Here is a 23,655-nt window from a genome sequence, read left to right on the forward strand (position 1 = left end):
TGAAATACGGCCCCTTGAGTACTAGATGACGCTTCATTTAGAACCTTGACAAAACAGTGGAGGACAGCACTGAAGAGCTGCTTGTCTGGATTCTAAGTAACTCCTCCACACACGCATTGACGTAATAAACCATAACAATATATCTTGCTTTATTGAATTCCTTCCAGCTCCGAACCAAAGGCTAAGCCATGCCAGGGAGATGACACGGGTGAGGGACGGCCTGAGGGCTGGAGCTGGGCCGTTCTCCCTCTCCCGCCTCACCAGCAGCGGCTTCGTCAAGACACTTGACGGCGAGGAAAATTCAATTTGCGGATTCTAGATCCCATTTTGATGCTAAACGTCTAACTCCGAAGCACGCTGCTTTATTAAATGGTAAAAAGAACATCAAGTGAAATTTTTCTGGCGTCTGTTTTCCCTCCCCAGAGATGTCAACGCCATCCTGACATCGCTCTAATCCTCCCATTTCTGGCTCCCTGGGACCTGGCAGCCAGTGGTTCCAGGGGAGAAGTGCTCCTGGGCCGGACCATCTCTCGGCCCCCTTCGGCGAGGATGGCAGGAGGGGCCCAGCCGCTGGCTCCCTCGGGGACGCGGCAGTGGTCACCAGAACCGGGACAGTCAGGGACTTGAACCGGTTCTTGGACTTCCATGACGAGCTCCATTTTGTCTCTTTCCTATTAGGGCCCCCAGTCCCTGAGAATTTGTCAAAAAATGAGGAAATCTGTGGCCAAATCCTCTCTCGACAGGAAGAAAAACACTCCACGGTTATCGTGACTTTCCTCAAGTGGCGACTCCACTCTCTGTGAAGCGGGGGGGGGGGGGGGGGGGGGGGAACCCCAAGGGACTGAAACAGTTCCTTCTACAACTTCAAAGGACCAGAGTCCAGCACAACCTCCCCCTTTAGTTGGAAAGGAGGGCCCAGAGATGTTAAGTCACGTCTCCAAGGCCACAGAGCAAGGAAGCAGCACGGTTAGAATAGGAAGATTCCAAACGTGGACAAGGTCCAGCTAACTTCTAAATGCTCTTCTGTTTGGGGGCCGACTCAGGGATGCGCCACCCAGGGAGGATCCTGAAGGAGCGAGCATTTGCCTCGAGCTTCACAGGCAGCAGCTGCAAGGCGTGGGCAAGAGCTCGCGGAGGGTGGAGGTGGGGACTCTGGAAGGAAGCGACGAGGTAGACTTTGGGGGAAAGGGACGGGCAAGGCTTGGACGCCAAGATCCTGGGACAGCAGCTAGCGGGAGACGACGTGATCCGGTTGTGCTCCTTCATGCCTACTCTGGAGTGGTCTCCACTGCCCCCCGGCCACTCAAGGCGATCCATCTCCTCAAGGCACTCTTCCCCACACTCTACGTGAGGTGGATTTTACCGCCGGCCAACAGGGAGACAGAGAACGGGATCGACTCCGTACGACACGTGGCAAAACTTTGCAAAAACCCCTTTGAACATCTCTGTTCCTTCCCCAAAGTTCCTCCTGGGCCAGGTGCCTCACTTCCTCCCCATCTCTCTCTTTCTCCCACCGTGGCCTCTAACCACCACCCCCGCCCCCTGCCGCCCCATTACTCTGAATTATCCCATTCCAGACCTTGGCTTTCAAGGCCCGTGTGGCAATTCAAAAGCTTCATTCTTCTGGGTTCAAACCAATTAGTGGCTGAGGGTTGTTATTAACAAGGCCAAGGTCACGGTATGACCAGAACATGCATGTGAACAGGAAAACGGCGCACATGTGTGCATGGACACGCACTCCCTCCACACACCCACACACACACGCACACACACAGGTTTTAGGCACTAAAAGGCAGATTTTGTTGCAAGCCTGACTGAGTTCCTCTGCAAGCCATTTCCAAACTCCGACTGAAGTAAACACTGTGGATAATACACTGTCCTATTTGCTTCAACCCTTAAGTGATGAGCAATAGAGAAATTCCACAGAAACCCAGATGTACTTCACATGGCCTGGGAAGATGTGCGAGCACGTTCAGACTTCCAGCAGACCACACGCTTCCGGGTTCCCTCCCCGCTGGGGTCAGATCCCTCTCTGTCCAAGTGAGTCAGAAAGGGTCTCCCTCTGCATTATTTCCACCCAGGGACCACGGGGTTGGGGGGAGGGTGGGGACGGAACTCCCAACTGACCCAGCAAGTCCGAAATGGAAGGCAAGGGTGTGGCTCCATGATGTCAGAAGCTTCCCCTCTAAGTTCTGATTTCTGGATTCTTCCTCCTTAGCAATAGCCCCCATCTGGGACAGGGGTGGAAAAGACCCAGACCAAAGCTCCAGAGAAAGACGGAGACAGACAACCCTGGATAAAGAGACCACAACGGCACCGGGTAAGTGATGGGCAAAAAACTTGTTTTCTTTTGGCCGAGGTCTCCTTGGCTGTAGTCACGCAAGCATTGCCAGCTTTGGAAAACTATAGACCCACTATTTCGAAAGCTAACCAGATGTTGGGCCGATTTCCAATGTACTTCCAGTTCTGATTATGTGTCACTGGAGATCCAGAAGGATGTTTTGCCAGCTCTCTGCATGGCGAAAGCCTCCCTTTATCCTGTTACCTCTCAACCTTTCCCATACCTCTCATCTGTGTTCCAGTAACTTCTCAGCAAGATAAAACAAAACCCAAAAAGCCCAAGATTCCTCTCGGGTAAACAATGATAAATGGAGGGTGCGAGAGGGTGGTGGGTGGAGTAGGGAAGCCTTGAAGAACACTCAAGCTGCAGAACTCACCCCCCTCCCTCGGGCCAGGCCTCTGCAGACCTGACAAAGGAGAGACGGCTGCATTTGCTATTACAGATATGAACCAGAATTCATTATGTGGCCCAATTGAATCACAACGAGTGCCTTCCTCCAACCGGTCAACCCTTTCCACAGTGGGGTATTCATTTCGGTGCAGCATCTAATCTATTATGATTTACTGGAAGGCCTGAGCTAACATTTGGTTTTTATTAACATTGCTTTTATGTTAAAATTGTCTTATGATGAAAAATCTATCGGAGAGAGACCATTTCATTAGGGGCCCTGTTTGGAAGGTATGGATCTAGAAGAGAGAGGCTGAAGGTTAAGTGCGGCTAACTGGCTAACTGCACGCTGCCTAACCAAAAAACCAGCCGACCAACAGCCAAAAGACCCCCATCAAATGCAGACCCTGGGCCCACAGGCCAGGGCTGGAGCAAAAGCCAGATGGCAGCTTCCCACTAGGCAGTTTCCTTTGGGGTCCCCCGGGCACCGGGCTCCCAGGTGCCACACCTGAAGCATCCAGCTTCCTCTCCAAACCTGCTCGATGGCCCACGCTCGCTGATTCTAGAAATGACACCACCGGTGGCAGGGTCAGGGACCCGGGCATCACCCAGATTCCTCCTTTGGTGCTCCCTCCCGTCCAAACCAGGCAGGACTCCCTTCCCCCAGCCCCGCTCCTCTCCTTGTCTCCCCATCTTCGTAAATGGCCCCAAACAGTTGCCCGAGTGTCCCGTTCACTCTATCAGCGTGTCCTATTTCTAGGTTCCGAACATATCATAAAACCTTCCAGTCTTCTCCATCTCTACAGCCAACATGCTGATTCAACCCACGTTAGCCCTCACCTGGACGGGTGTGGCGGCTTCCTACTGGGCCTCCCACATCCCCTGCAGCAACCCTCTCCCTCACCCGCCTCGTCTACTTTCCACCCGGTAGCCAGACTGGTCTTCAAAGACGTCCATCTGATCATGTCACTCTTCTACTTAAAAGTCCTTTAGGGTTTCCCACTGCTCTTGGAATGAAATCTAAATTCCTTTTCATAGCCTTCAAGGCCCTCCGAGATCTGGTCCCCACCCGGCTGGTCAGTGCCTCGCTCTGCTTGGCCTCACTTTCTGCTCCTCAAACCTACAAGCTCTCGCCTACATCACGGCCTTTGCACGCACTGTTCCCTTCGCCTGGACCACACCTGCCCCGGATCCTGGCAGAGGGGACTTCTCGCCCTTCAGGCCTCCGCTGTCATATTCTTTCCTCAGGCCAGTGTCCCTTGACCCCCCCTAGCTAGTAACCCTCGCACCACCACCACCACCACCACCGGTGCATTCTCTGTCACAACACGACCCGATTTCTTCTCATTCACTTGATGGAGGCTCATCAGATTGTTCCAGCGCCCAGAACGACGCCTCGCACACAGGAAGTGTGTGGCACGTACCTGAGAGATGACGACAAAGCCCTTCGCTTTCACCTCCTCGACACTGCCCACACCTGCCCATTATCTCTCCATTCTGCCCGTCTTCGGGCTGAACTACGGTGAACCCTTTCTAAGGGGTGTACAGAGGTCAGATCAGTTCCCGGATGAACCCACCTTCAGCACCCCCCACCCCAGCCCATAGGATGCGGTTCACCGTCACTGCCCACCCACTGCCCGCAGACTGGCTCCAGCCCATTCCTTTCTCGGGGCGCCCTGCCCACCCTCGCCTGCTGCCCGCCCGCCTGATGAGCGGACGGCGGTCCCAGCCTCGGTCAGCCTGGAGTCTGTGAGCCCCCAGGCTGAGCACGCTGCCCGGCACACAGCTGTGCCCTTAGTAAGTAACTGAGTAACTTCAGGAACAAATTCTTCGTGACTGACAGTCTTTCAGAACCAAAGGAGATTAGAGACAAAGCGGTCACTTTCAAAAGAAGGTAAACACGGAAGCCATGTAGATTGTGCAACGCTTTCCTGCCTGAACAACCTTCGGAGTTCCCACTGCGTCAGAACACAATCAAAGCTCCTCACCGCCGTGTGTCCCCGCTTGCCTGTCATACTGCCGTCACCTCCCACCCCTCTCGCCCTGCTCCCTCCACAGCAGCCACAGTCACGTCTGTGAAAGTATGTGTTTGGTTCACCACCGCATTCGCAACATTAACCACAGTGCCTGGCATCTAATAAATAAGGCTCCCGAGATCTCTGCTGGGAGGCTGAGGGAAGAAATAAATGGATAGCACCAGCAGGAAATGGAAGAAGGAATTAAATTCCCTCAATTATACACTTCCACTCTTTTAAGAAGAAATCCCCTTCGATGTCGAGGAGGAAGGGGAGAGGAGGAGCCTCAAGAAACAAAGGGAGGCACCCCAGGCAGGACCTCGGTGGGGTGGTCCCTCCAGGGCCCAGCACTGGATGAGGGAGCGCCTCCCTCCCAGGTACACAGCTCCGGCTCCAGGAAGGAAGCCCTTCAGGAAAGCCAGCCACCAGAAAGACAAAGTGCCCCTTGGCCCCCTGGAGCCTGGCATCCCCACCCCTAAGACGACACCTCCCCTGCTGAGGCCCCGAGCTCGGGCTACCAGAAAGAGAAAGAGCAGCCCAGCGAAGCCGCCGCACGGCCGAGAGGCGATCAGTCAACACACTTTGGCTGAGTGCCGACCGGCTGCCAGCCATTAAGTTGGGTACCACGGTAGGCCATCGGGACAGACATGGTCTCTGCCTTTAAAGACCAGGCAGTCCGGAATGAAAGCGAAAATATGGAGAGAAAAAGAGATAGAAAAAGTGCCACAGGATCTCCATGGAAATTTAAAAAGGTCTGCTCCTCACAAGACGTTGTTAGCTGAGGAAAAGACAAGTCACAGACTGGGAGGAAATCCTTGTGACATTCATCTGATAAAGGACCCAGAACATATATTAGTAAAAAAAACCCAAAAACTCAAGGCTCGACAATAAGAAAACGAACAACCCGTAAAAAAATTTGAAATGATATTTCGCCAAAGAAGACACACAGAAAAGGGGCGCCTGGATGGCTCGGTTGGTTAGGTGTCCGACTTTGGCTCAGGTCATGATGTCACAGTTGTGTGAGTTCGAGCCCCGTGTGCTCTGTGCTCACAGCCCGGAACCTGCTTCTGATTCTGTGTGTCTCTCTCTCTCCCCGCCCCTCCCCTGCTCATGCTCTGTCTCTGTCTCTCTCAAAAATAAACGTTAAAAACTAAAAAAAAAAAAAAAAAAAAAAAGAGACACAGAGTGGCAAATGAAGCACACAGAAAGTCATTATCATTAGTCATTAGGAAAATGCAAATTAAAATCATAATGAGACACTGCTACGTACCTATTAGAATGACGAAAATCAAAAGGAGTGCCGTACAAGTATTGCGAAGGATGTGAAAACCCGTCATACGCTGGTGATGGAACGCCAATTATACAGCTACTTAGGGCAAAAATGTGCCAGTTTTTCTTAAAAACAAACAAACAAACCTGGGGTGCCTGGGTGGCTCAGTCAGTTAAGTGTCTTGACTCTTGGTTTTGGCCCAGGTCACGATTTCAGAGTTCCTGAGATCAAGTCCCACGTCGGGCTCTGTGCTGACATCGTGGAGTCTGCTCGGGATTCTCTCTTTCCCTCTCTCTCTGCCCCTCCCCTAAGCATGCTCGCTCGCGCTCTCACTCTCTCTCTCTCTCTCTCAAAATAAGTAAACGTTTAAAAACAAACTTAGACCAATTGTATGATTCGGTATTTACCCAAGAAAAAAGCAAATATGTGTCCATAAAAGACTTGTACATAAATGTTCTTAGTACTTTACCCTTAACTGGAAATAAGCCAAGTGCCCATTAACAGACGAATGGACGAACACACGGAGGCCAGCTACTCGGCAGTCAGAAGAAACGAACCGGCAACACACAGAGCAACGTGACGAATCTCAAAATAATCACACCCAATGAAAGAAGCCATGCAAAATAAGAGTACCTACTGCACGATTTTATTTATGTGAAATTCTAGGCAGGACAAACTCATTATGGTGACGAGGAACAACTCGGTGCTGCTTGGGGAGAGGGGTGAGAGCGGGCAGGGGGACGGTGACCAAGGGGCAGGAGGAGAGGTTTGGGGTGATGGATATGCACGCTGTCTGGATTGTGGTGATGGTTTCATGGGTGCAAACATAGGTCAGAACTTATCACAGCGTACACTCTCCATATGTGCAGTTTATTGTACATCGATTAGACCACAATAAAGCTTTTTCAAGTGCCATGGCTTTCAGCCAGGATGGGTTGGATTTAGCCTCCTGATTCAAGCAACTAGAAAACTAGGCAAAATACATAAAACAGTGATTACGACACACTGGACAGGACAAGCAGCAGCGCTGGAGGGTGACCCTGTGAGGGAGGAGACGAAGGCAGTGGGCCCAGGGACTGCTCCAGTTCACGGTCTGGAAAGTTTCCAGGCCTTGGCCCAGAAAGAGAAAATCCCAAGAAAGGCCACAGTCTCCCTCCGTCGAGAAGGCAGAGTTTGGAGCTCAGAGGGGCCAAGTGACTGGAACCAAGAAGAGGGAGGACCAGAGAGCTGCAGACGGTCCATCTGAGGCGTCAGCTAAGTCCTGCTCTGTACATGCATGTGACGGAAGGGAAGGACTTTCTGGAACACAGCAGGTGGAACGATCTGGGGCTCACACAACGCTGACAAGAGTTCGTGTTCCCAGCGGCCAGTGTGGAAAGACCACCCAACTGTGGCCCACTGGGTACACTCTTCAGAAAGGGCCTCCCTCAGCAGTGGGGCCAAGTGAGCCTGAGACTAAAGGCTGTTCTGGACCAGCACCAGCAAAGCTTAAAAGCCTCCAAAGGATCAAACCAATTCCAAGTAACTTGACCATGACCCAGGACAGAAAAATCTCTAATAGAGACCAAACCAGGAGGAAATTCTCTAATAGAAACATAACTAGAATTTACACAGATGACACAACAGACAAGAATAAATAAAAGGGAGGTTATAAAATATTTTAAAGTGAATAAAATCAAACCACATCTATCAAAATTTATTGTGCCTAAGCACACACCTAATGTAGTGCTTAGAGGGAAATTTATAGTATTAAACTCTCATCACAAAAGGAAAAAAAAGTTAAATATCTGTGAGTGGTATGGGAAGGGTATGACTGACAAGGAATAATAGCATAAGGGAAGTTTTGGTTGATGGAATCGTAATGAATCCTGATTATGGTGGTATTGACCAAACCCACACCTGTGCTACAATTCATACAACTACAAACAAAAAAGATTAATTTCAGTATATGTTAAATTCTTTCAAAAAAAGAAAAAAACTGATTAGCTTAAAAAATCAATGATCTCAGCGTCCATCTTAAGAAACTACAAAAAGAGGAGTAAATTAATCTGAAGTAAGCAGCTAACAGTAAGAAATAATGAACAGAAAGTAATAAAACAGAAAACAGAAAAAGAGTACAGAAAAATCAATGAAACCAAAAGACAGTTCTTTGAGTATCCATAAAATTAGTATGAAATTGTTAAATCTTTAGCCAAACTGATCAGGAAAAAGAACATGAAGACCTAAACTACCAATACCATGAATTAAAATGGGGACATTACTATAGATCCTACAGACATTGAAAGGATAATAAAGGAACATAATGAACAAGGGTATACCAATAAATTTGACAATTTAGATGTAATGACAAATTCCTTGAAAGACACAAGCTATCAAAGTTCACTCAAGAAGAACAAATAAAGCTTCAATAGCCCTATATCTACTGAAGAATCTGAGTAGCTAAAAATCTTCCCTCAAAGAAAACTCTAGGCCCAGACGGATTCACTGGTGGATTCTACCAAACAGTTAAGGAAGAAATCATACCAGTTCCATAAAAACTGTATACAATCCAGGAGTAGGAAATGGTTCTGAATTTATTCCATAAGGTAAATATAACTCTGAAAGCAAACAGAACGAGAATTACAAGACCATAAACAAATATCACTCTTGAACATAAATGCAAAACTCCTTAACAAAATTTTAGGCAGGTCAAATTCAGTAATGTATAAAATGTGCCTGCCACATTAGATGGGACTAACAAACCCCAAGTGAGTATCACCTGAAGGGATCAGAAAAAACGTCCTTGCAACTAGACCCTTGACAGGCAAGCAGAATCTCAACAGGTGGGGACACTGGCGTCGAGAAAATGGCAGGAAGAAACACAAACGAATGTAAAAAAGTAGAAGACTAGCCAGGAGCAGGTAGGCGTGTTGGCACTGACCGGGATGGCTGCCAGGCTTCCAGAGAAGCTCATTGCTCTGGGAACAGTCCCAGTCCCAGGGCCCTGGGGCCAAGTCTGTGCTATATGACCCTGACCCCCAGCCATGACTGAATGTTCCAGAGTTAGACACACCACCAAAAGCTGCAACAATCAGATCTCTTGCCCAAGAATGTGAAACCTGAATGGAAACAGACTCCCAACCTGGGATCTGCTGGGGCCAAATCACAATCTGCCTTGAGGAAGTCCCCAGAGCTGGTTGGTTCCTGCCCTTCCCTCTGTCTTTCAGCAACTGCTCGGATCCTGGGAGCTGGCCCAGGGGCCTTCTTATAGACTTTCCCTTTTACTGCTTTAAGTTAATGAGAAGTAGTTCCTGTTGCTTGTAACCAGAACTTTAAGGAGTTCAGGGAGTACCGTGTCAGTATCCCCAAGTTTATCTCTGTGAAAGAGTTCTACCACTAGATAAAAATTTGCACCCAAATAAAAATTTGCTTCCCAAAGGTCTGCGAAGGGAAGTCAGAGGAACCAGATCAAGTTGGAATGGTGGGTGCAGTCTGGATACTTAAAATGCCAGGAAGAGGAGGGAGGAGTTTAAGGGAGAGACGAAGGCACGAAGGGATTCTGAACGGGAGGCACATGGTCCACACCGTGTCACAGAGGATCTCCTGGCAGTGCTATGGAGGACGGGTTACGAAACGGCCGTATGTTAGACCCGTACGGAGGCCGGGATAACGGCCACTGGAATGACGTGCCCAGACCTCTCTTGCCCTCGTGCCTCTGGCTCTCACCTGCAGCATCTAGCTTCGAGCCAGGCACCAAGCCACACTTGGTTAAATTCTGCTGATCAGACAGCTGAAGAGGGAGGACTGACAAAGGCTGACGACCAAATGCTAGATCAAAGGAGGGAAGGAGCTAAAGGTCATGGCAGTTTCAACCTGGTAGGCAATCTGAACCGAACCAGAAACGGCAGAAAGCGTGATGAGGTCAGGGTATACTTCAGGGAACGGCACACATTGTTCCAGGTGCCACTGAAACACCTGAGTAGGAGTCTCCAGCAGGCAGCGGGCAGGAGCTCGGACTGCAGAGGGCACAGAAGTCAGGTGCCGGGGAGCGGTGGGCGGCACCTGGGCGGGAGTCGGTCAGTCTCACGGGGTTCTGCTTCCGCCCAGAAACTGAGGGCTCCTGCGTGCCACTCACCACGCCAGGGGCTGGAGGGGATCGCAGAAGCCACGGGAGCGAGCGAGATGGGAGGAAATGTCAGCAGGATTCCGAGCCTGCTGAGCGCCTCTTAGAGGTCTCTTGCCGGGTGCACAATGACTTACAAATGACAAGAGCCATCACGGTGGGTCCCCTCCAGGGTGGGAAAAGCCTGGAAGGAGTTTCGGTGCTGTTCAATAAGGGGATGATGGCAGAATCAATGATGCACAGACATGACGATCAAAAAGAACAAGGCAGTTCTCTAGGAACATGATACGTGGATACACGACGATGTCAGAAAAACAGGGTATGGACAATTAGGGACACCTTATTTATGGTTCAGTGCGGGGCAGTCGTAGAAATAAAATCCTATACGCTTGTACTTGGGTCTGCACGGAGATCTCTAAAGAGACACGCAAGAAACTGCTAACACGAACTGCCTTGAAGAAGAGGGTGGAGGACAGAGATGGGAGGGGAGGCTTTTTTTTTTTTAACATATATATTTTTGCCACTAGTCCACTTATTTATCAGGGTTAAAGATTTAAGAGTAAATATTTACTATGTCGAGGGCTTCTTAAACGTTTCTAGGCATAGGCTGCCTTAGTAAAACCCACATCCACCTCCACACCTCCCAATTAGCTTATGAAAAACCTCCTAAAACGTCACCTGCTACAAAGTCCCCTCTACGCCAAGCCCAGCTCCTGGCAGAGGCCAGAAAGAATGTTCTTGATTTCTGTGCAGAGATTCTGATGTGGAGGTTTCAGAACCTACCGGTGTCAAGCCAGGTGGGGGGTACACCAGAGGCCGTCCCCAGCGAGGAAGTGAATGAATGAATCCTAACCAGATCTGTCAGTTCCACGGGACTCTGATCCTGACCACTCCACCTCAATGGGGGAAGCCAGAGAACCACACCTTTCTTCAGAAAGGAAACCTACAATTCCACCCAATCTGCCCAGGGTCTATTTTAGCCCTCAACCCAGAGCAAGAACTTCAGCTATTATAAATAGCAAAACCAAGATCACAATTTGACTGATTTCAGTTCTGATGTTAGGAAAAGAGGTCGGGTGCTCAGCCGGTTGTAAAAGCGAGGGGTCGAAAGAAAACCACAGTGTGAAGATAGTCATACCAGGTTAGACGCTCACTTGTACCCTTCCTCCCACCAGCCATATTGCCTGAGTAACCAATTCCTGTGGCTTTGGTCTGTGCAAAAGCACCTGAGAAATTCTGACGAGGCTGAAGAGAAGTTTCGGGGGAGTCTGCCAAAACCAGAAAGGGCATCCCTCAAGGAGAGCGGCTTTCTTTTTTTGTTCCACGAGGCAGAGGAGGGGGATGCCAGGAAGGCGGGCGAGGTGAGAAGGCTTACCTTTGTTATGAGACATGGCATAGAGGAGGCAGAGCACAAACAGTGCGTGGTAGTCGTCGTCCGGGCTGTCCAGGGCGTGGTACACCATATCTAGGAAGGGTCTGGAAAAGAGGAGGGGTGCGCATGAGCCTCCTGGCGCACACGGTGACCACTTCTCTCCCACCAGCACGTGGCGAGCCCTCTGAGTGCCGCGGCCAACACCAGGCGTTGGGGACGGGCTCTGCCTGTGGGAAGCTATCTCCAGGGGAAAGTGACAGAGGACCAGACCCCTTAGCACACAACAGTCATGCCCCAGCTGTTCTAGACAATGGGGGTAAACGACGCAAAGCCCTGCTCCTGGGGCACTCCCATGCCGGCGAACAGATGGACCACATCAACGCTGAGACGAGTAAGGAGCGAAGGAAGAAAAGGGAGCGGCGAGGGAGACAGACAACACCAGACAGAGCACCAGCAAGTCCGAACAATTGCAGAATGTGGGCCCTGGAGCCAGACTGCCTGGGTTCCAATTCGGATTCAGCCTCTCCTAGCTGCAAACCCTTGGGTCAGCTACCTAAAACCTGTCCGTTTGCCCATCGGGAAGGTAGGGATTAAACCCTCACAGGGTTCCAGTGAGGGTTCAAGTGAAACCACGAAGGGCCTTGAACACAGGCCCGGGTGCTCAGTGCCAAGCGTCCTCGCGTGGAGCAGCTGACAGAGGATCCCTGTTTTGTGTTTTCCAAGGGCACTTTCTCCACGAGCTCGCTTTGGCAGGTGCTGGCCCAGCAATTTCTTGGACGGACTTTCTCTGACGGGCAAGAAGCGATGTGAGGTCTCAACTCTGATGCTTAGTGGAAATACCACAAACCGCACACCCCAAATGCTGCCCTTCCAGGGGAAGGGCCTGGTCTGGAGAGATAGAACAAGGACGTTCATCACAAGGATGATAGAACACGCACAGATATGGCCGCACAGGCAGGGGGCTCTGAGCCTGTGACGGTGGCCGCCTCTCTGGATGCCAGGCCGAAGCCAAGAAAACAGAGCACCTTGGTGAATGACGGGAGCACACGTAGCTCCTAGAAGGCCACACAGCCACCGTCAACACCACTGTGTAGGGGGCAGTGAAGAGGTGTGGCAGACACACAGGGAGACGCTTCACTGCCTAACCTTTTAGACTTAAAAAAAAAAAAAAAAAAAAAAAATCTGAATCCCATAAACATACCAGTGATTCAAAATATTTAACTGGAAGAGGCCAAAGAGAAAGGAGTGAAAATGTTCTTGTGGCAACATTTCAAATGAACACCGGACACTCGGAAATTGAAGGAAGAACCCTTTTTAGAAGGGGACAATTAGGTCCAGGCTGCTTCTCCAGGGCCCCAGACCTTCCCCGGCCCAGATCCGGCACCTTTCGGATGCCTGAATAGTTTTGCCATGTGCGGATTTGGGTTTCTGTAAGTTCCTGGCAAGAACACTTCCAAACTTAAGAGCAGGATAAAACGTTTTCTTGTAAACCAGCCGCTTGGAATGTGGATTATATTTTCGTTTGGGAGCAATACACATAACCAAATGCCCAGGAACAGAGGGAGGGCCGGGGGGACATAACATCTTCTAGGAGATGAAGTGTCGTGCAGCCATTAGCATTGTGTTTGCTCAGAGTACAGCACAGTGAAAAAGATGCCTGGTGTTAGGTATTGAATGGAAAGAAAGAAGACAAAATGATAGGCATGGTAAAGTGTAAGTACTGGGGGCACGGAGGGCACAGTTCCCACTAAACGGGCAATGAAAAACGACGGGCAGGAAATAACCAGGACGCTAGTGACAGCTGCCTTCGAGACTGGCATCACGGAGACCTCTTCCCCTTCTTCATACGTTTTTTCAAAATGTTTTCACATTTTCTGAATGTGTATTACTTTTGTAATTTTTTTTAACCTTTTTTTTTAAAGAAAAGAAAAAAAAAACCTTTTTAAAACATTTTTCAGTTTCTCAGGCCTGCATTTAACCCCGAATGCAGACATAGGCCCACGATATACGAGGAGCAGGAGAACAGTTCCGCTTTGTACTTCGCTGTTTCTTCAGACAAGTGGGCCAATGTCAAGATGCGATTCATGTCAAGGAGAACAGTCCGCTCCCTCCCTCCCCCGGAGCGCCCTCCTCCCTGCTCAGTGCCCGGGACCGGGAGGGGAGAAGTCCGCGGCAGTGTTTCTGACAACCAACAACTCGATACCTTCGCAGAGGAGAAGGCAACTATCGACCTGCTCCAGTCTCTCCTTGGATTGGGTCTCAGAGCAAAGCACAGCCCTGACCCAAGGGTTCCCGCGGCCGCAAGCTTGCACGTGGGCCCAACTCGAGGCACCAGGCTCAGCTTCCGTTACAAGCCACGTGGTAAAAGAGGTCAGTTAAAGTCACGGAAAGTTACGAAACAATCTCAATCGACTCTAAGAAAACCCCTCTCTTCACTAAAAATCAGGAAAAAACAAAAAAAGAAAGAAATCTCAACCGAACACTCAAAACATAACAATTTGGTCTGTCGCCTTTTTTTTTTTTTTAAAGACTACATGCTTATTTTCTTTCGTTTAGCGAAGCTATACTATTACCATACTATGTCAAATATGTGCTCTGTTTCCATTTATTAGATCCTAAGGAACCCAACATATCCTGACAGTATTCACTTAAAAGCAGCAGCTGACATTCTATCAAGCCGACGCTCCCCCGTTTGCTTATGTGCGCCCCCCCCCCGCCCGCTACTAGTCATTTGTGGTTTTTCCAATCATTCCTATCCTAACTAATGCTGTGCCAAGCAACTGAAGGTTGTTTTCCCGTCCCTTTCTGTGTTGAGAATGATTTCCTTCATTTTCAGAGCTCCAGGAGTTATGTTCTTTGCTGCCAAGCAAAATCAAAAAGGTCTCTGTGAGTTCCAACAACTGATAGCCTGCACCACACTCCAGGGTTTTTTGTTGAAACCAAAGTAAAAATGGCCCCCTTGTGCATCTGATAGAAATTAATCCTGTCTGTTAGATAACTGAAACATTTGCCAAGCCAAGGGATGTGGAGGAAAAAATTAGTGTGCTTCAACTCTCCGCTTCAAGCTGGACGAATAAAGAGGATGGTGTGTGTGTTTCAGCCGCTCCGGCCCGAGAGGCCAGGAAGGGAGTGCTCTGCAGGCCGACGTGCCGTGCGTTTATGAACCCTGAAGGAGGATCAGGACAGTGCGGGGGTCAGCCCGGGGGGCCACCTGTTGAGGAAGTAACTCTGAAACGAAGAAGCCCTCGCAACAGTTCGCCGCACACTTTGAGAGCAAGCTTACGCCCCGTCTCATTCTGGAAGGGGCGGTGCTGCAGCAAGTTTCCGGGAAATGTGGCATCTCCACGGTTTAAGAGGATTTCGCTGCCGCGGGCCATCAGTGAAATGAAAAATCAGGGGAAAAGTCGAAGGTGGACAGCAGCATTAAATCACGCTGGCTGAGCCACGAGGGCACGCCCCACAGGCAACGGGGTAGCACGGCAGTGAACGAATGAGCCAGGGAGATCCAAACGCGGCTCCCAAGGGGCTGCCTCCTGGGAGCGGCAGGGCACGGCCACCGGGTGGCCCACACCCTTTAGGACAGGGCACAGCCCCAAAGCGCTTGGTGGGGGGGGGGGGGGGGCGCCATGTCTCAGTCTTCCCCTTTCCAAGGGGTGAGCGCTACAGGGCTGAGTGGCAGCTTCGTTCCTGCGCCTCTCGAGAGGGGCTGTGCCTGTGGTGGCCGAGGGGCTGGAGGAGCAGGGAGGAAGCAGGACGACTTTGCGGAGGAGAAGGCACCACACGGGTGGCGGGAAGAGGCCCCCGGTCACCTCTGGGGGGCACCCCGGCCCAGGCAGCCCCCCTCATCGCTCAGCCTACGTCCTCGCCCAGTGACGGAGCAGCACCCCCCACCCTGACTGGCAGGCGCCCCACCCACGGCACCAGCCCGAGCAGGGGACGACGGGCAGCACCTGCTCCACTGCACGCTCTCCAAGCCCGTGGCGGCGCTCTTCTCCTCGTCCGTGGTGTTCTGTTCCTGCACGGACGTGCTGGCCGCCAGCTCCGGGAGCTTGCTGCGCTCCATGATCACCATCTCTATCTCTAGGAGCAAACACAGAGACCGGGATGAGCCCAGACAGCTTCATGGACCTGGATTTACAGACACAGCCGGGCCACAGACAAAGCCTGAGGGGACGGCTCTTAACACATCCAGCAAGGGCTCGCCGGCAGTGACGGGAACATCGGCAACAGGCCGGGGACAAATAAGACAGAGGCCAGAACCCCTCTCCCGTCTCATCCCGGCAATGCCAAGAAGCGTGACCCTGACTTTGACGCCCCCCCCCCAAAAAAGCACAAATTGCAGTAGCTTATTCAATGTCAAGGTGTTTTTTAAGATACTTATTCTGCTCCACTGATACCACACTTCCTTCCCAAAGGAGTGGAGGCAGCACAAGAAAAATGATACGTGGTTAATAAATCATAACCCGATTCACTGAGAATATTCTGAAACCATTTACACCGTACAAAAGGCTTTGACGCGCCTGAAGCTTTTGTTTTCCTTTTCCCCCCGACAACTTCCAGAAGGCAGGGAGAGGTTAGAAACCTCACTGTATTTTTCCCAATTAAATAAGGGCAACTTGAAGCAACGACTGAAGCACGGCGTCCATGGTTTATTTTCCGAAAGAGATACGAACCAGGAGAGGAAAACATCTTGAATTGGAGATGGTTAGCTGTGGGCCGTAAGGTGTCCGTGTCATGGGGGTCTTTGACATGAGGTGTGGACCTTCAGACAGCTAGTTCTTGGAACCCAGAGTTCAGGTCAACCCCCATCTTCAAGAGACGGAGGAGGGAAAGGACGCTGATGTGTGAACCTGCACTTGTTTCTTGAGGGGCGGGAGCGCGCCCAGGACTCTGGCGGCCCTTGCCAGCCATGGTCTTTCCCTGGACCGGCACAAGGGCCTCCCACCTGGCCGCCGCCTCCCTTCACCCCCAGTTTGTTCTCCACACAGACTCAAGTTACTTCAAGTGGAAATTAGCTCATGTCGCCCTTCTGTTCAGAACTGTCCGCCGCCTTCCCATCACACTCGGGATGATATCCAAACGCCTTCCACGGCGTCGAGGCCTCACACGGCCTGGCCCCTGTCCACCTCTGACCTCACTGCCTGGCCTCCTCTGCCTCACGCCTCTCCAGCTGTGCTGACAGCTTCTTCCACGCTCTTGAGGGGCCCAAGCTTGTTTCTGCCCAGGATCGTTACACGGCTGCTTCCTCTGCCCGGGACGCTTTCACCCCCGGTCTTCCCTACCCTGGCCTGACCCGATCACATCCTTCGAGGCCCAGCTCCAATGCCACCAACCTCAGAGAGGTCTTCTCCGACACCCTCTACACCTGTTTTTCCTTTACCTCTTTATTATTATCTAAAATCCGTATTTCATTCATACTTCCTTAGTTCTTCCCTCCTGTCCACTTCCTGTGCCAGGATCCCATCTAGGGTACCAGGTTGTATCCAGTCACCACGTCCCCTTGGGCTCCTCCTGGCTGTGACCAAGTGTTTGACTTCCTTGCCTCTGGTGACCTAACAGCTTTGAGGAGACAGAACTGGTCAGGTATTTTGCGGAACGTCCCCCAACCTGGGTCTGGTGTTTTCTCATCACTAGACTAGGCCTGCAGGTTCCGGGAGGAAGCCCACGCAGGAGACGTGCCCTTCTCACCCCGCTGCAGTGAGGGTACGGGCTCCCAACACAACGCCGTGTCCGCTTATGTGACATCTACACCACCTGACGGAGCTGACGCTGGTCACACTTCCCCACCGGAGAGTTACCTGCCCTCCTCCTTCCACTCAACACTCGGTGCAAATGAGTCATTAAGCGCAGCCCACAGCCGAGGAGGGGGAGTTACCACGTTCCAGCTCCTGGAGCAGGCGGTAGCATCCATCAATTACGTGGAATTCTTCTGCATGAATGTGTCCCCTCTGCCCCGTCTCAATTTTACTTCTTGGCATTTGTAACTGCCGGGATTTTCTATGTTCTGTGTATCCGTTTGCTTGCTTCCCGTCTGCCTTCCCCCACTCGAATGGGGGCTTCGTAAGAACAGCTGCCTTGTCTGTCTTGCTCTCCGCTGGGCCTCTGGGGTCGGGCCCAGGGCCTGCGACCAGAGGGCAAGCGCTCAGTGATGGGACGGACAGGGGGACGAGGCTCTGGCTGCACACAGGGCCGGAAGCGACGCATGCACGGCCGCCACAACGTGGAGCAGGTGACCCAGAGCCGCACCCAGTCTGCCCTGAGCCTGCACCGTGTTCTCATGGGAGACATCCCGTGCCCACCACCCTCTGGGACCCCCTCGGGCACGGCTGCACCTGCCACGGTCCTCGGGAGTGGACGAGGGCATCCCCCACCGGTCCACATGGGCCCCGACCGCTAGCCCCTCCTTCTCAGTGTGGCCCGGAGTCAGACACTGCAGACCGGAGCCTCCCACGGGGCCGCCCCCACCACAGACGTGGGGGCCGACCCACGATTTTCAAGTGGTGTCCGGACAGTTTGTTTGCGTAGTTCTGCATTTATTTTCACGCGCACGGGAAGAAAATTCTAACCACACAGAGAACCTGTTCTTCAACCGCGGCTATCACCACTTGAGGGGGCGAAATGTAAGGGGAAGAAAGGGAGTCGATTCACAGGGAGCTATCGAGTCAGCAGGAGTCCGAGCAGCCAGGGCCGCCGCCAAGAGCAGGCGGCGGCACAGACTGGGGGCTGAGAACCACCGCGCCCTCCTGCGTCTGCGCCTTCCCCCCCACCAACCTCCTTCAGTGGCCTCCCAATGAGCCCCACCTCCCTGCTGTGGGGCAGACACCTTATATTTTTAAGTATCCTCACCTTTAAAAAACCTGTCCCGTTTATGTTGTTTATAACGTTAACAGGGCAATACAAATACGTGCGACTTACAACAAACGGACCTGTGTTTGGAAGACGCGTGCTGAAATCGCAGATCTACTTGACTGTTCTGTGTTCCTGATAGAGCATGCCAGCGAAAACATCTGAATACTAGCAGGCTGGCTGTGGTGCCAGCCTCTGGCTTCGACCCTGGGACCCGTGACACGCCTCCCGTACCGCTCGCTGCAAGCTCCCGTGCCTCCCAGCCCGGCTGACAAGGCGGAACTCAGCTCCGAGGACTCCCCGAGGTTACGGGGCCGAGCCCTAGCCCCTCACTCTAGAGAATACGCTGCTCTGACGTGGTAATTCCTTCTGGGTTGTTTCATCTCCCTGGATGCTGGGAACTCTGGAGCAGAGGAGCAGCGAAAGATAAGCCTGTCTCGTGCTCACCAAATTTAGTTAAGGAGTTGCACAATAATTTTGAAAGACAATTCCCCATGGCACAGCACCACGATGAGCAGATGGGACCAGAGTCGCTCCAGGTAAAGGGTGGGTGGGCTCCCAGACGTCTCTGACTATGGGTTCCCTCCTGCCCCTGAAGCTCCCTTCTGGAACTCTGAGGAGCTTCACACAGAACTGCTGAAAACCACTGGTTTGGTCCCGGGTACTGAACATGAGGAAACGGAACCCAGAAGCACAGTGACAATTAACACAGCTAGAAAGGCAGCGGCAGAAGCCAGGACTGCTGCCCTCTCGGCTCCCGGGTCATGTCCCCGCGCGGGACCGGCCCACGAGGGCCTCTCAGCTCCACGCGCAACGATGGTTCTGTCACCCTGGCTCCCACAGCTGTCCCCAGCCTCCTGACCCTCCTGCAGCCAGCACAGCTGTGGAGCGAGCCGCTCGGCTGAGGTTAACTCTCTTGACGAATGTACCACAGTCCTTCCAACGCCAACACAGGTCCCTGCTCCTCCACTGCTTCTTTTTAACCATCTTATCCAGACAACCCCCAAGAGCTGTGAGTCTTACCCAGGGTCTGTCAACTCCCTGCAACTGCATGCAAAATGCCAAGTGGGCGAAAGAGGGGTGGGTAATAGGTTTTTGGGGAGACGGTCTCTCCACATTCTCACCATTCTAAAATGGAATCTACGTGGGGCGCCTGGGTGGCTCAGTCGGTTAAGCGTCTGACTTCGGCTCAGGTCACGATCTCTTGGTTCACGGGTTCGAGCCCCATGCTGACAGCTCAGAGCCTGGAGCCTGCTTGAGATTCTTTGTCTCCCCCTCACTGCCCCTCCCCCACTCATGTTCTGTAGCTCTCTCTCTCTCTCAAGAGGAAATAAACATTAAAAAAAATTTTTTTTAATGGATTCTACAGCCATCTTTAAAAGAGGATGAGAAAGAAGATTTGACCTTTCCTTTCCTGGTGATTCAGTGCCAAAGTGAACCTCTCTTTTATGCCAGACCAGATCATCGGGCATGGTTCTATGAACCCTCCGGGGCCCACATCTCTCCGCAGACACAGGCCTGCCTGGGCACAGCCTCGCTCCCCTCCCAGGGCACACGCACCCTGCTGCTGCCACCAAGGAGAGCGGATCAGGGGGCATGCATGCACGGATTTCCACCGACGCTGAGGCCAGGACTCAGGCTCTGATGATGAATTCTCGGGGAGCTCCACCTGACCCTGCTATAATATAGCAGGAGCCCCCATCCCATCCAGGTTTCTGTTCCGGAATGTAAAGGGACCGGGACAATAACCCAGCTCAGCTCTGCTCCAACTTCGGTCATTTGCCTGCCTCTACGATGTGTGCCATATCTATGTGTCGCCCGTCCCATGTGTCACCTACCTAATCATTGTATTTGACCTCATTTTTCTTCTTTTGACTTCAATGCATTTTAAAAGGAAACTTTCAGTCACTATCAATACTCTTCGATTGAGCAACCCCACTTGCAGGGATTTATCTGGAAGCTACACCCCTAACAATATGAAAATGCACACGCACAAGAGGGTTCACTGAAGTATTATCTGTAGTTGCAAAATATTGGAAACTACCTAAATGTCCAAGCATAAAGACCGGTTGAATAAACTTGTCCACACACACACACACAAGGCAGCTGCAAACCGGAATGAGGAAAACCGCTGTACTGATACGGGAGAGAAGAGCAAGCATATACAGCATGCTACCCTGCGTGTAAGAGAGAAGGGAGAGCAAGAAAACATATATAAATCGGCTTCTTCTTACAAAATGAAATACGGGAAGGATATCCCAGAAAATAATCCAAGGTGGTTATCTACCAGAGGTAGGGGAATGGGTGGAAAGAATATGGAAGGCACCCTTCCTGAACAAACCTTTTTGCACACTTTTGTTCACAGTCCATATATTTTTTCAATAGAAATTAAATCAGTAAAAAATGGGAAGGAAGAACCCTAAACTGAGAAGATTAAAAAAAAAATAGGACCCCCAATTTTTTTCAAATACATACCATATCTACCCTGACGGAGGGGAAAGAAAAAAGGAGAGGCAGATTAATGTGAATAGCTATAAACAGGATACATGACTCTATGCCCTCAGTTGGGAGATGTGTGAAGCATTTGAGGAGGGAGGGGGAGTTGCAAACCATCCTGAACTCTTGTTTATTACACAATAAACAAACTGAAACTTTTTTAGATGTATTCTAGGACTGAGCAAACAAACGTGTTGATGCTGTTGGGAGGCAAGGCTCCAGCTGAAGAAGTGACACACAGATCTGGAACGGGAGAAGGCAAGAAAGAGCCTTCTGGGTACTGAGCTGCATCGGTATGAATATTAGAGGTGTTGGTATGAATCCACGATTTCTAAAATACGCACATGCATACGCGTTTGTACGTATGCATATGCATGCGTGAGGAAATGTGTATTTTGTGTTTATACACGCGTCTATTTTCTAGCTCTGTCCACTGAAAGAGCCAAAAAGCAAAGCACCATGGGAGCCATCAGCACATCTGGGACCCAGATTTTGGTCTCTAACACCACTGCCCATGGAGAGGAACCAGGGCTTTGCAGAGAAAGGGTTCATCCTGGGTATGGGCAGCGTAGGTACAAGATGAACCTGGTTAAATTGTCACGCCAGAAGGCATAAAGGCTGCTCAAAAGAAACGAGGGGACTGTATCACAAGGACACAGCAGCCAGGTCAGAAGGGTTCCCAACGGCCAAATCTGGGACAATTTGAGCATCAAATTAATTAAATCAGTAACGAAACACAAACCACTAAAAACTGGAATCCATGGCCTGTGCCAAGAAGAGATAAATAAAGAAACGGGGAGAAGAGGGGTTTTCCCTTACAGCGGAATGCTGAGGGCTGATCTTTAAACGTGGAGAGAGTGCTGACGTTGGAAAATCAACATTTTGTCACCATGCGGGTAAAGAGTGGCTCAGGCAGGTATCATCAATGAGGAACAAATCCCAGGGGGGGCACTTTAATGAGGCACAAGATTAATCTGCATTATCTCTAAGTAGCTCCCCACGGGTTGCTAATTAGTCGTCAAGAAGAGGGAAAGCAATTATACGGTGAGGAGACCGGGAGATACCTTAGCCAGGTGACCGATATTCACGTCACCCGGGAGGGTCAAAAGGACATCATGTGCCTCGAGATGGGACACACGGGGAAGGACATGCCACCACCTATGCCCGGAATGCATAACCTTCATCTTATCACAAAGAAAACATCAAAGACAGAATGAGGAACGTTTTAGTAAAGCAAAGGAGGGAGAGGTCCTGCGTTCTTCAGAGAGGTCAATGTCGTAAAAGAGAAGGCTGTGGGAAAACGCTCCAGCCTGACGAAGGCCAGGGAGGCACGACAATAAAAGGCACTACCCGACCCTAGACTAGATGTTCTACTGGTGGGGGAAAGATGCTCTGGAGGATGTTATTAGGTCAACGGACAAGCTGAACCGCAGACAGCAGAAAACTCCACTGAGGCGGACAGCTGCACGGCGCTCACCAAAGCGAACGCGCTATCCTTGGCAAACGCGTGCTGACACCGACAGGAGGGAAGGGACGTGATGGGTGCAACTTATCCAGAAAAAAAGTGTGGGGCGGAGGGGCAGGGAGAGGGAAAACAAATAGGAAAGCAAATGGGCTAGAATGTGTTAAAAGATGCAACTGGACAAAAGGTAAACAGGTGATCTTTATACTATTTCTTTTTCCAAACTTTTCTAAGTTTGAAAATGTTTTCAAACGAAAACACGTTTTCATCACTACTATAAGCCTCAAGCCAGTGTCAACAGAAAGCAGGTGGGAAAACACACGCATGAAAGGAGCAAGGCCCGCTGTGCGTGCTGGAGAGGGGACGTGTGAAGGACACTAACGCCAGGCTCCCCTGCAGCTGATCTCAACGAGAATCTTCTCACTGCTCCAACTCACCCAGAACCATCCCCAAACCCCACAGCTGGGGCAAGGCTGATCTGGCCCGATCTCTGCATTTTACAGAAGGGCAAACTGATATACAGAGGGATTGAGGAGGTGGGCCTCTGCCCCCACGGCTGTGAGCTCCTCTCCCAGCACTGCCCACCGGCCACGAGCTGGCAAGGAGCACCCGTGTGGCTACAGTTCCGGCACCGGGCACCGTGGCCCATAATCTTGAAGGCTCCAGCGTCCCAGCCTGGGGGGTGGTGCGACCCCTTTACACAACTGGAGTCTTGAGCCTCTGGGAGTCGAGGAACGTCCCTGTGAGGCTGAGCAGCTGGGCGTGGGAACCCGAATCTCCAGCTCCTTTGCCCCAGCCCTCCTCGGCCTCTGTCACTTCCCCAAAAGCCCCCAAAGCAGAAGAGGATTTGCACACTCGTGGACACTGCACTATTCACGATGGCCAAAAGTGGGGAAGCAACTGGATGAGCAAAATGCAGTGTGCCCAAAAAAATGGAATATTGCTCGGCCTGAAAAAGGAAATCCCGATACATGTGACACCACGGATGAACCCTGAGGACGTGACGCTAAGTGAAATAAGGCTGTCGCAAAAGGGCAAACGCCGTTGTGATCCCACTGACGTGAACTACCTGGAGTGGTCAGATTCACAGAGACAGGAAGAGGAACGCGATAGCTGCCGGAGAGAGGGAGGATGTGGAGGTAATGCTTAAAGGGGACAGAGTTTCAGTTCAGGAGGAGGGAAAGAATTCTGGAGGCGGTTTTGGATGGCAGTTTTGGTCGTACGGCAGTGTGCGTGCAGAGGAGAGGCCGGAGGACTCTCCACAACCACGGACGTCAACCTCGCCCCCTCCAGACGACAACTCTGGCCAGATCTGTGGGCTTCCCCAATGCTCTGACACTCTGATTTTCTTAAATAACAGCAAT

The 23,655-nt window shown here is 51.3% G+C and overlaps 1 protein-coding gene across 17 annotated transcripts in view; it reads right to left on the bottom strand.

Annotated features, from left to right (window-relative positions):
* The window catches only part of CLEC16A (C-type lectin domain containing 16A), a 202,679-nt gene that overhangs the window by 122,371 nt on the left and 56,653 nt on the right, over window positions 1–23,655 (bottom strand). For all 17 annotated transcript variants that reach the window (XR_009614839.3, XR_009614840.3, XR_009614841.3 and 14 more), the window contains exons 11-12: window positions 15,438–15,567; window positions 11,491–11,591 (exon numbers count right to left, since the gene is read on the bottom strand). Coding sequence is in view for 14 of the 17 variants with exons in the window: in XM_060648495.3 (XP_060504478.1) it covers window positions 11,491–11,591; window positions 15,438–15,567 (231 nt within the window). In the remaining 3 variants the exon portion in view is untranslated. The remainder of the gene's footprint in view (window positions 1–11,490; window positions 11,592–15,437; window positions 15,568–23,655) is intronic.

This window comes from Panthera onca, chromosome E3 (assembly GCF_046562875.1).
Source record: "Panthera onca isolate mPanOnc1 chromosome E3, mPanOnc1 haplotype 2, whole genome shotgun sequence".
Lineage (NCBI taxonomy): Eukaryota > Metazoa > Chordata > Mammalia > Carnivora > Felidae > Panthera > Panthera onca.